This window comes from Microtus oregoni, unplaced genomic scaffold, assembly GCF_018167655.1.
Source record: "Microtus oregoni isolate MIOR12 unplaced genomic scaffold, Mior012 000023F_ref0000262, whole genome shotgun sequence".
Taxonomy (NCBI): Eukaryota; Metazoa; Chordata; class Mammalia; order Rodentia; family Cricetidae; genus Microtus; species Microtus oregoni.
In genome coordinates, this window is record NW_024543082.1 from 36,173,882 (window position 1) to 36,186,505 (window position 12,624).

General features: G+C 36.9%; 1 protein-coding gene across 2 annotated transcripts in view; it reads right to left on the reverse strand.

Annotated features, from left to right (window-relative positions):
• Positions 1 to 123: 123 nt before the first annotated feature.
• Positions 124 to 12,624, reverse strand: part of Son (SON DNA and RNA binding protein) — a 33,249-nt gene continuing 20,748 nt past the window's right edge. Inside the window, exons 8-13 of one of the 2 annotated variants that reach the window (XM_041673258.1) lie at positions 9,203 to 9,313; positions 8,111 to 8,227; positions 4,028 to 4,175; positions 1,884 to 1,955; positions 1,677 to 1,792; positions 124 to 1,186 (exon numbers count right to left, since the gene is read on the reverse strand). In XM_041673258.1, coding sequence (XP_041529192.1) covers positions 1,028 to 1,186; positions 1,677 to 1,792; positions 1,884 to 1,955; positions 4,028 to 4,175; positions 8,111 to 8,227; positions 9,203 to 9,313 — 723 coding nt within the window. In that variant the 3' untranslated portion in view covers positions 124 to 1,027. Of the gene's footprint in view, positions 1,240 to 1,676; positions 1,793 to 1,883; positions 1,956 to 4,027; positions 4,176 to 8,110; positions 8,228 to 9,202; positions 9,314 to 12,624 lie in introns of both variants that reach the window. The other variant, XM_041673259.1, reaches the window with a different exon arrangement.

Genomic DNA, 12,624 nt, shown 5'->3' on the forward strand with positions numbered 1-12,624 from the left:
TTTGCATGTGTGTGTAAAATTCAGCATTTTCAAATAAACGTGCATAGAAATCACAAGTATTGGGTAACAAATAATAGTACTTAGTTATATGTGTTCCATAAAGCCAGAAAATAAGACACCACATTTATTCCAGAGAAGGTTGTATTTGGGCCTTAAGCTTTTGAAAATAAAGTTTAGAGACATAGCATATGAATACCACTGTAATACACATGAATATTCTATCAGACCCTAAAAAATTAACATCAACTTAAACTTTCTCATATTCAACAAAATAGTGGCTGATTGCCAATTTTTATTAGGTAAGTTGGTTACAGCATTTTTATTTACGTCTATCTAGGTGTAGCTGAAATTCAAAATGCACATCAAAGTAAAACTATATCACAACTCAAGCCATACTAAATATGTACTTGGCCTCTGAAGTAAAATTCTAGTTGGACTTCCATTCACTCCCTTCTTATGATCCAAGTGGCTTTAATGGGAATGCAGGACTTAGTGCTGATCATGACACAACAGATCACTTTCTTTTCATAACCTCTACAAAAATTTAAGGGGGGGGATGGTGGCATTAGCCCTGTGGAACAGATCTTGCTTCATTACTTTAATAACACTGGCCCAGTATCTGTCCAGCAGAACCCATTGTGAAATAGTACAAGGTGCACAGCCCTTCACTGATTACAGGCAAGTGTTACAGTAGCCTAGCCATAAGGAAGGGGAGTTACATCATAGTACAAAATACAGTATAAAAGCGTTATTTAACATTCCACACTGAATATTACTGATGCCTTCAAACAATTGTTTTGATGTTAGCCACTTAAACAAATACATCACTAAGGTAAACAATATAAACATACCAAAACCCTGTATGGTTAAATACAATTTCCATGGTACAAAAACCAAAGCCTGGAGATGTTTGTACAGATTGCTTTTTACACAATGTCTTAAATTGTGAAATATTTACAACATTAAGGAGGAAATACATTGTGATGCAGAGTAAAATTATCTGAAATGATTAATATAAAACCTCAATCTATCTACGTGAGGCACTCCTGAAGCAAGTGGCATTAGCCATGAGGTCCTTTGGTACAAGGCCCATTGCTTGAAGAACCACAGTAGCTGCTGTGGCTTTAGCATGCTTCTTATTAGGGCTGGCAAAGCTGGGCTGGTAAGCGCTTCCATTAATCAATACCTATTCAAGAAAAACATACAATTGGGCTGGTAAGGGCTTCCATTTCTCAATACCTATTCAAGAAAAACATACAATAAGAACAGCATCAAACTTTAATATCTATTAGCTTTGTACTTTTTCACTAAATTCTATAAATAATTTACAAATTATAAACCCCAAATTAAAATTAATCTCAGCCCAGAAGCAGTAAATGATTTTTAAAAGTAAACTGCAAAATAAGTGCAGGTCTCCGCATCATTTCAAAAGTACTAGTTACCCCCCCCCATTCCCCTAGAAAATATAAAATATTAACCAGATTTTGCCTATGCCCCCCATTTAATTTTCTAATTCTTAATTATACATTAAAGTACCCCTCCAAGTTAAAAAACCCACTCTTCCCACATATATGCACATCTGTAACCCACCCACAGAATATTAACACTGGTTGTATCACACCTATCCCTTAGCCCTCTAATACTGATAAATAATTAGTATATAAGTTCATATTTACCCTAAAGAGAAAATGTTTGCGATGATCTGGGCCACTATCATGGACCAAGAGAAATTCAGGTGGTTGCCACCTTCTTTTATTACAGATTTCCATCAAGGCAGACACAGGATGTTTGCCTGTAGAGAGAAAAACAAGTATTATAAATATTTACACCAACTTTGCAACAACTTTATGATTTCATGGTATGAGTAAGGGTTTTGTTCTCACCTGATAAGTCTTTCATTGCAGCAGAGAAGTTCCCAGACCTCTTCTGTGCTCTCTCTCCTACTGCAACAAGACCTATAAAAAGGAAGCCAAAATTTACAGTTAGTATTTTAAAATTATAATAGATGGAAAAAATACCTCCTCCTACTAAAACCAAAATACTCACGCCTTCAAATAAAATACTCAGTAGATTTCTATCAAAATGGACTTTAGTCACAGAGCACTGTCACAAAGATCTGAGTCTGAACCCCATCAACAAATTCTGAGAAGCCAGCAGTGTTGGAACACACTTGTAATTCCAGCACTTGGGTGACAGGTGGGTCCCTGTGGCAAGTGAGACCCTGTTTCCAAAGTCAAGGTGGATGGTGCCTGACATCTACCATGGGATATTGATCTCTAACCTCCATTTAAGTGCACACTCAGAGAAGGGCCATGTCACTGCCAGCATCTCAGTCTTTTTTCCTACAAGTTTTAAGAGTGGAAAGTACTAACTGCAAGTATCTTTACAAATTCATCTTTTAAAACAGGTTGAAGTTAAAAGTATGGTTCCCGCAAAACAAAGGCACACACAGTGAAAAAGGAATTGTCCCAAAAATGAGACTCTGCATCTTTAACAAATGCAAGCCCCTCCCTACTTACCAACCAGTGCAATTTCCCACTTTTTGTCTTTAAAAAGCAAACTTTTCAGCCACTCTATTGCTAGAATATAAATCTCCCTCTGTCTAAAAGTTCACACATTATGTTGAATAATTTCAATGTGGATACTCCCTAGAATTACACGAAACCGACTGGATTCAGATAGTCTACTCCCACTGATCGTTGAACTTCAAAAAAAAAAATCCAGTTTCTAAAAGTCATGTCTAAATTATATATGGTAGCACATGCCTATAACCCAAGAATTTGAGAAGTCTAAGGCAGTAGGATTGGGGGGAGGGGGCTCAAGGTTAACCTGGGCTATATGATAGATGTCTCTTTTGTTTATTTTTCCCAGACGGGGTTTTTTTCTCTGTGGCTTTAGCTGTCCTGGAACTCACAGAAATATGCCTGCCTCTACCTCCGGCTATTTTTTTTGCTTTGGTTTTTTGTTGACAGGTTTTCTTTTTGTAGCCATGGCTATCCTAAGTCTTGTTCTGTAAACCAGGCTGACCTCAAACTTAAGAGATTTGCCTGTCTCTGCTGGGATCTAAGGCATTCACCACCAGGCCTGGCCCGTATCTTAAGTAAAGGCTTACACAAGGAATATGAGCTACCAACCAACATTCAATGCCACTAGCTAGCTGTTAACTTTAGTTACTATGTGCATATTTCTAAAACAGCTAACAGAAACAACAATTCCAAGGTCCCCAACAGGAAGTAATGAAGAACTAATACTGCTGACTGCGGCTCATCTGTCATTTCACCCACAACACAAAAATCAAGTAGAAACTTAAGAAACTAAAGTGTCTAAGAAAAAAAAAATCGCACCTTAAAAATAAAGGCAAACAAACGAACCAAGGACCGTGATGACATAGGCCTGTAATTCTAGCTCTCGGGAGACAAGGCAAGAAGATCACTGCAAGTTCAAGGCCACTCAAGGCCCAGCAGAGACAGGCAAAAATACAGACTGTCTCAAAAAACCACCAAAAAAGCTAGAGAGATGGTTCAACAGTTATTTAGTCCCAGGATCCAATGCCCTCTCTGGGCTTTATGGGCACTGGTATATGTTGCAAAAACATACATGCAGAAAAAGCAGACCCCTATATATAAATCATTTAAAAAAATAGACAACCAAATAATGGCCAAGAAGATGTTTCCACAAATAAGGGTGCTTGCCAGTCATGTCTGCACAATAAATAAATGTAGCAAGAAAAAAAAAAAAACAACCAACCAAAAAAACCTGGCAAGCATACCTGGTAATCTCCATTAAGAACAAAAGAAAAATTTTATTAAATTTAAATATTCAAAACACAGATTTTCATAGTAACTACCACAACGCAAGTTATCAAACTAGTATCTTCATCAACAGAAACTGCTGTGTGTGAAAAAATGTGTTAAAGGTTTCTCCAGCAAAGAGCTATTCATTATTTGTCTCCAGTCCATGGTCACTAGGACCAAAATAAGATAAAAACAAAAGAAAATGGGACTCAAAATATTTCAAAAGAACTTACCTTTCCGGTCTGTCTTAAAATCAACGAGGATGGGTTCCTTATTTCCTTCTTTGTTCTTTCCTAGCCCTTCTCCTTCTCTCCAGCCCATTTTTCTCATCAAGACAGCACCCATTCCTCCAGTTACTGGGGCTGCTCTTAAAAACTGATCCTATCCAAAGAAAAAAAGGGAAAAGGCCCCCATTTTACAGTTAGAACTGAACTACAATGTTAAATCTTCCTTTACTTCTAGATCAGTAGCATTAAATTGAAACTCTACTATGCTTAGTACATTCTGTAGCTTATGTTCTAGTAATAATTACCAACACTTGAAAGTCAAATGGCAATTTTAACAGTTGCCCCTCGGTGCCCCCCTCCAAAAAAAAAACAACAACAAAAAGAGCACTCCTGTTTTCGTCCACTATTTAGGTTCACTGGTATCTCTTCTTAGCTTGTAAAATAAAAAGAAGGCAATGTTAAAACAGTCAATATTATTGTCTCAGGTATACCTAGTTTACGAATAAAGCCTAGAAATTATTTTAAAATAGTTTGAACACTGAAGAAGCATACAGTTGTCATCCAGTTTTCTTCCCCATTCTACTATAAAGCAAGTATCAAATTTTTACTTAGAAAATCCCTATAAACAGAATACATTTACATGTAGTAAGTTATAAGCACATCAGATATCCTGAGTATACCAAATCTGAATTCTTCTAAAACCTGGCTTGATGTTAAGAGACTTAAAAAACTCCTTAAATGTTTACATACCTAGGCCTCGGTAGCAGCAGTGTTGTGAATAGTACGGCTGGCACTGACCGGGGCAAGAAGACAGCTACAAGGATTTGGCCCTGAAACAAGTTTCCATACAGAGGGGTGAAAGTTCACAGGTTATTCTGTGAACAATCATCTCTCTCGTATCCAACCCACTGAACCATAATTTCCATCAAAGCAGCAAACCACTTAATGTCCTGAGCTGCACAACTATGTACATTAGCACGGTCAGCAGTCTTGGATCTTCCAGCTGTGAAATAAATGGCCAGTGCTCTTGAAATAGGTGTCAATGCACATTCTATCAGTTATGAATTCTGCTGTTGATCTAGGTGGGTTTTTTTTTCCTTTTTAATTGAAGCATCTCTAAACAATGTTTTATTTCAGATTATTATAACATTTTACGTTAATGTTCTCTGCCAAATATATACTAAGTCATTACAGAGTCAAATGTTTAAGTAGCTCAGCAAGCAGGTATGCATTCTTTTTCCTTCTATCAGTAAGCTGATCCTTAAAAGTTATATTTTTTACACTGCAGTAAAATATATAAGCTTTGTTTCCCAGCTTTATAATTAAATGTTGGGGAGAAAATCTGCCAAGGACATGTGACTAGACATTAAGTTTAACAAGGTGCTCTGATGGAAGGAGGCAGCTGTGGAGGTAAAAACATACCCCTGGTTCAGTTCCTTATTTGGTGCAGGCCATGCATTGTGGATGTATAATAAAGAGAAAAGTTAGCTGATGCTTGGGTCTCCACTGCCTTGATGCTACACACCTAGAATGACTATACTTACTTCAGGTTCATCTCCCCTCTTTTCCAGGTAACACTCCTAAAAAAAAGGGCAACTGTACAGACAGAGTACAATATAAATCCCCATGTAGCCCAGTTTTCCGCTTCTGTTTGCTATTATATTAGCACCTGCCTCTTTACCCAGTGTAAAAAGCTGTCTTGATCTAATGAGACCACAATAACCAACATTTTTTATGAAATTAAAACCCAAATAATTTGAGAACATAAAGGTCCATTAAAATTAATGAAGTTTTAAATGTCTTACTGATAAATGAGAATATAAATGAAATATTTCTCTTAATCTAAAAGTATTCTAAAACAAACTAAAGAACACAGGGTATTTATTAGTTGGTATTCCCTATGGTTTTTAATACGTGACAGTGCTGGGCCAAGAAAGCCAAATGGCCATTTCAACATTTCCTAAACACAATTAATGGGTGTAGAAAAAATGTTTGAAAAATGCCAATGAAATTTTAGTTGCCCAATGACTCGTAAACAATGCTCCTCCAGTTTCCATCCAAATACTCTACCCAGTAATTCACAATACGATCATTTTGCTATTGTTGATTCCTTCTATAATGTAAGAATTTGCTTCTCAGATTATATCCTATATAAAATGTAAAGCTAAATCATTTTCAAGGTTCTATTAAACAATAACTACTTACAAGCTGAAAAACAGCACAAATCTATTTATGAGACGGTGTTAGGGAGCCACTTAAGTGCAAACTCACCTTGGAAATTCACTTATGTTTATCTGCTCTTTACACATACACAGAGAGCAGCACATTTCACAATGGAAAACCTTCCAGAAGCTTCTACCTGGCAATGCACATGAACTATTACAAGCATAAATACTCACAAATACCAAACACTGAGCTTCAGAACCAAATAAATGAAACATGACTGAACGTGTGACTTTCGAAAGCTTGCTTACTACCTAAAACTGAGGGCCCCAGTTTTAATGCCCAGTGTCAAAAAAAGTAAACAATTCCTCCCCACTAAAATGAAAGCTACTTTTCAACTATCAACTTCTATAATTTATATGAAGTATTAGTATATAAAATTAATCTAATCATTAAAAATATTGCTAGATAATCCCCTTTCCCCCCCAAAACCAATGCCTAGGTACATATGCGTGCAACTTTCTTAACAGGGGAAAGGCAAGCACAATGAAGTTGTGTAATACCTTATATTAATTAGTTAATAAGAGAACCACAGGGAATGCTTGCTATAAAATGTTATGATATTAAATGTCCAAAGCAATCAAAATTTTCTTTTTTGAAAACCAGCTCATCCATGAGTAGCACTCATTCCAATTCTACAAGTAATAAGGTACCTATCACATCACTGATTACCATTGTTGGAGACATTGATAAGAACCTGTCTCCCACCACTTGACATTTGGGAGACAAAAATTCCAAGGAATTACTTGCCCACGATCACACAAGGAGTCAGGAGTACAGCAGGACAAAGAAACCTTCCCAATCCAAGAGACCACGCAGCCTCCCAGTTTCAGCACTGCTGTTGCCAGTACTCCTGAAACAAATTTCTCATCACCCATCCAACCAAACCACAGCCCGTCACCAAGCATCATTTCTTCAGAATACCCCCTTTTAACCACCTAAGACTCCCCCAACAATGAGGTAGCCGTAGGTAGAGTTGAAAAATCTCATTGCAGGAATCTGAGATCAGGTGCACCTACATCTTCGTAGCATGAGATGTCCGTCCTCTCCCTTGATTTTAGGTCTTACATATCCTGTTTTTTCATGAAGTCAGTGGTTCTCAAACTGAGCCTGTGGATCACCAGAGGCCACCAGGACCTAAATGGTGGTCCACAGATAGTTATCTCCAGCCCACCCCACCCTCTTTACCCCCCTTCACAACTGCCCACCCCACATTCCACAGCCATCCTCCTCCCACCTTTCAGTCCCATGGCAAGTTTACCACATGCAGTATTAATTAGGGCCTCCCAACCACTTCATTAAATCTAATAGTTGACCACCATATAGGGACCTGGGGCTAGAAGTCATAATAGGAAGGTAGGAGCAAAGGTATTTATAAGCGGGTGCAGGCACTAATGAGAGGACAAGGATAGAGGAATGGAATATTAGGGTGGCAAAGGGCTCTTGGGGGTAGTGATCCACCAAAACTAAACCTGTAATAAAGTATCCCGTGATGAAAATGTTTGAGCACACTGCTCTGAAATGATTAGGTTAGTAGTCCAACAGGAACTGCGGAGGATTCTGAACAGCACCTGGTACAGTTAGCATTCAAAACAGTTAAGTAGAACCACCCCCACTAAAACCAACTGCAAAATCATGAAAAACAACCACCTCCAGATATAAAGTGAGTGGCTCTCGAGCCGTATGTGTGCATTTGGCATTTTGTCAGGATTTCAGCCCATCTTCAGTGTCCATCCTGGAGCATATACACATAGTAAACTTACTCAGGAACTTAGGTTAGTCACTTGCCTCTCCATTTTTAAGGTATGATTATCAAAAAAACAACAACAAAAAACTCAGCTTCTTATTTTTTGATAGTCCGTGTACCTTTTTAATCCAGGCTTGGGCACCAGTATTAGCCAGCTGTTCCTGTGTTAGGACTTGCACTCCTGTACTTCCTGTGAACTGCCCAGGGATAGAGTTCAACTGAGCCCAGGCATCAATCTGAAGAAAAAGAAGCCACCATCTTCAATAAGTAAAAGTACTAATCTGATGAAAGCGCCACACTGGTAGTTTAATTCACTGAGGAAAAATGGTTTGGTTCCTGAAGTAGCCAAATAATGATATATTTAAAGTTCAAGTAAGTTTTACAGCATTCAATGAAATCTATTAACGCAAAAGAAGGTATGAGGGTTTGAGATGAAAAATGTAGTTCTTATGGCCAAAGATCTTTGCCTTTGTCATTTGACGTATCATACAAATGAATCTAAATAATTGCCATGATCATCTAAATCTTTTGGGAATCCTGCGAGATACTATTATCTACCAATAGCATAGTATAGAAAATGGTCAAAAGCAGAAAAAGTAGAGCACATCGCTCACCAACACCTACTGTGCTGCAGAATCAGGTATCTTTCATGTTGCATTTAATGCATACCTGTATTACCAGCAATGTTACTTCCTACCTAAACTGTTCCTATATAGATTTAGCATAAAATGAAAAGCTATTTCCTTCCTGTTCAAAGTAGACTCTGATTCATTATTATTTGGTAATGAACCCCACTTCTACTTACGAGTTGTGGGTATCAGCTGACTACTGCTTAGCTCGGTTTGTTTAGATGAAACAAGGAGAGTAATAGTAATACCTCATAGAGTTGTTCTGGGCACTTATGTGCAGATCAGACTGTAATCTCTTGAGGGATTTATTTTCTATTTTGTTCTCAAATAGTTCTTGCCATAGTATGCAATAAACATTTTCTTAGTCTAATTAGGTCTAAGTCATTTTATTTCAAATAAGTCAGCAATTAAGACAGAACAAAGTATAACGAGTATCAAGTATAAAACAGCATATGTAGACTTGAGTCCAGGTCTCCACTAACACACACCTGAAAACGGTAATGGTTTCTCACAACTACTGTTGTAATGAGTCATATATCTAGATAGTAAAATTCTCATTTAATCATTATAAAAGTCACATACCCGTTCTTGAGCTCGATTTAACATACTCATGGCCTCAAGGTCAAATGCATTCTCGCTGAGTCTCTTCTGAGCAAGTGCCCGTTCACTCATTGCTGTTGAGATGTCCACAGGCTAAGAAAGAAAACATAGATAATTATCCAAAATTACCACAGTCCCCTAATTCTCTCGGGTGCTTCTATGTCTTTAGATGCTACATGTAAAAAAATAAACCATAGTCTATATAATTAAGATTCTTGGAAAATGAGAAGATTCAAAAGGCAAAGAGGACACTCCTGGAAAATAGAAGACAATTAAGGTAAGTTAGTTGTCAAGTAGTAGTCAGAGGCAGAGCTCAGTCCAAATTCTGATTTCATCAGCATGTTTTCTATAATATCAAACTAGAACCATTGAGTTTCATTATGAACTCATTATCGGTAGCTTTACTAACAAATGGTACCGGTCTTTTACTTGTTTGGTTTTTTTTTTTTTTGGGGGGGGGGGGGAGGTATCGAGACAGGGTTTCATTGTGGCTTTGGAGCCTGTCTTGGAACTAGCTCTTGTATACCAGGCTGGCCTCCTAGGTTTTTAATGGTTATAAATGTTAAACTATTATGATATTCTCTATCGGTTCATCTTACTCTAGTTGATTATTAGTGTAACTTAGGAAGCAGTAAGTGAGGTCCGTGGATAAGCAGCAGAACACCACTAGAGTCAATATAACTACTCATAGCAGGGTTCCCGGGAACACAGACAGGAATGGATATGCTTTGATCCTAAGAACCCAGCTCAAAAAATTCTAGTCAGTACGTAGTTATTTTGAAGTACATACATTTATTACCATAATCTAGAAATAACACTGGTTTTTCAAAGTGTTTAAGTCTTCCCCCAAAATCTTGTCATCTACCTTTGAAAATTTAGGCTAAGGTTCATGGGGCGTAATTGAATGGTTAGCATGGGAGGTAGGTCACCACCATCACAGATTTCTTATATACAATGAAAGCATAGCCTCCTGTGCTAAGCAGGTGACAGATTTAAGGGCTTAACCACTTTATGATGAAAACAAACTGAATTTTATGAACTCAATATTCTCTTTCAATATCATTTAACATTTAATTAACTATTATTTTCCAGTAATTTCACATAATAAATTTTTTTAAAAAGTGTTTACTACAAAGGCTGTTTTCACATACATAGGTATTGTATGGACACTGCAAATGAAAGTCAGTAAAGCAGCTTTTAAAAAAAATAGAAGCTAGCAATAATCTCACTGTGTACTGTGTATAATTGTTACAAAAGTAAATCTATATACCAATGGAAGGACCAAGTATCTTTTTCCAAACTTCAAATTTGCTTACGTATCATTCATTCTAAGTTATCTTGATTGAAATTGTCTTAAGACTCCTTTCACTAACAAAGTATACTTTTCTGGCTTAAAATGAAAATAAATAAGTAAATAAATAAATAAACATAATTGATGCCCATTAGACTATTGTAAATGAAAGCTCTTACTTGCTTAGTTAACAGTATTATCCATGCTTAATATTTAGTTTTAAGGTCTACAAAAATGAGGACAACCTATGTAAAGTCACAACTTAATACTATACTCATTTATTGTGAGTTAATTCCTGGGACGCAAATCTCTTCCAGGTAATTCCTGAGTCTTTCAATGTGAATATAGTTATTTCAGACCAAAATTTATTATTTCTTAGGCCTACCTTAGATGTAAAGTAAATTGAACTGTCAAGTAGAATTATCCTGTAGATATTTTTGTCTGTGCAGACCCACCAAACAACCAAATGAGACACATACCATTGCATTAGTCTTCTTAAACTTACTTTGGTTTCAGAGCAATTTGCAAACCTAAGTGATGGGTGCTAAGTCATAGTAAGTTTTTATTCTTGAAAGACACTGGGGAAAATGTCTACTCATTCCAGTCAGAACCTTTCAATATCCAACATAAAGTTCCAACTTCACAGCCATAAAATACACTGAGCTCTAACTAAATCTAAGTAAAACAAAAAAATTTACCTAAAAATCTTGTCCTTTACTGGCCTGTTTACACTACATTTTCTTGTAAACTTGATTGAGAAATAACTAAAATACTCCTTCTAGAGCCCAAAAGAAACTCCTTTAAGCCTCAGTGTTATTTCATATTAAATACTTCATATAAAAGACATGTTTAATATACCAATCTTGATGTTTAAATAAGTGACAACTATTTCCTAATCAACTGCATTTATTTTTTTCAAAGGCTTAGCAAATCATTAAGTTTATATAAAAAAATTCACTTATTTCCTATTTTATGTTGAAATATATCAAAAATTGAGACAGTCTAGATTACCTTAGGTTGGGAATATAGCCCAGCTGTAGAGCACTTGCCTAGCATGTACAGAACTATGAGTTTCATCTCTAGCTTCACAAAAGGAGGGGGTTTAACATGTACAAGAGTTTTATTCAGCTTTTCAAGGTTCATATTATATGCTAAGACATAAAGTACTAACTAAACTGCAGTCCCCAAAGCATTAATAGTCAAGAATCTGATAAAATGTTACATAGTCTCATTAAAACACATAAAATACAACAGCTAGCTGGGCATAGTGGTACACAGTTTTATTTCTAGCATTTAGGAGGCAGAGGCACAATGGATCTAGGTTCAAGGCCAGCCTAGTCTACGTGAGAGAGTTCAGGCAAGCCAGAGCTATGTAGAGACCCTGTCTTGGGAAAACAACACACACACAGCAGTTGGAATTTGGGAACTTTAGTGGCTAGTGACTGCTACATTGAAAAATGTTTTATTTTATTTATTTTTTTTTCTTTTTCGAGACAGGGTTTCTCTGTGGCTTTGGAGCCTGTCCTGGAACTAGCTCTGTAGACCAGGCTGGTCTCGAACTCACAGAGATCCGCCTGTCTCTGCCTCCCGAGTGCTGGGATTAAAGGCGTGCGCCACCATCACCCGGCAATGTTTTATATTCTTTAACCAGTCTTTAATGTTCAAAAATAAGAAATATGAGAAAGGTTCCAGGTTTCCCTCCACAAACTAAAAAGAGATATTTGTAAAGTCTGTAAAGCTACTGTCAATTATTAACATGTCGTTTCTTCTATAAAGTAACTGTGGTGCCACTACTCTGGGTACTAGAGCAGAAATGCTGAATTCCTTCGCCTAAAATAAAGAAAATCTATATAGTGTCCTGAATTACAATTCTCACATTTCTGTAACTCCTTATCTAGAGGACTGCAGCTGCTCTACAGTCTGGACATGAGGTCACCACCACAATCACACACAGACATTTAAGTTCACTTACTATCCCTCTGGGAAGCCAAGCAGTTTCTATAAACAACAAAAAAACCTAAAAATTTCACAGAAATTCAGTGACTGATAGGAAAGAGCTTAAGGTGAGTGCGCAGGGCTAAATTGGATTATTTTCTACACAGGTGACTGCAGG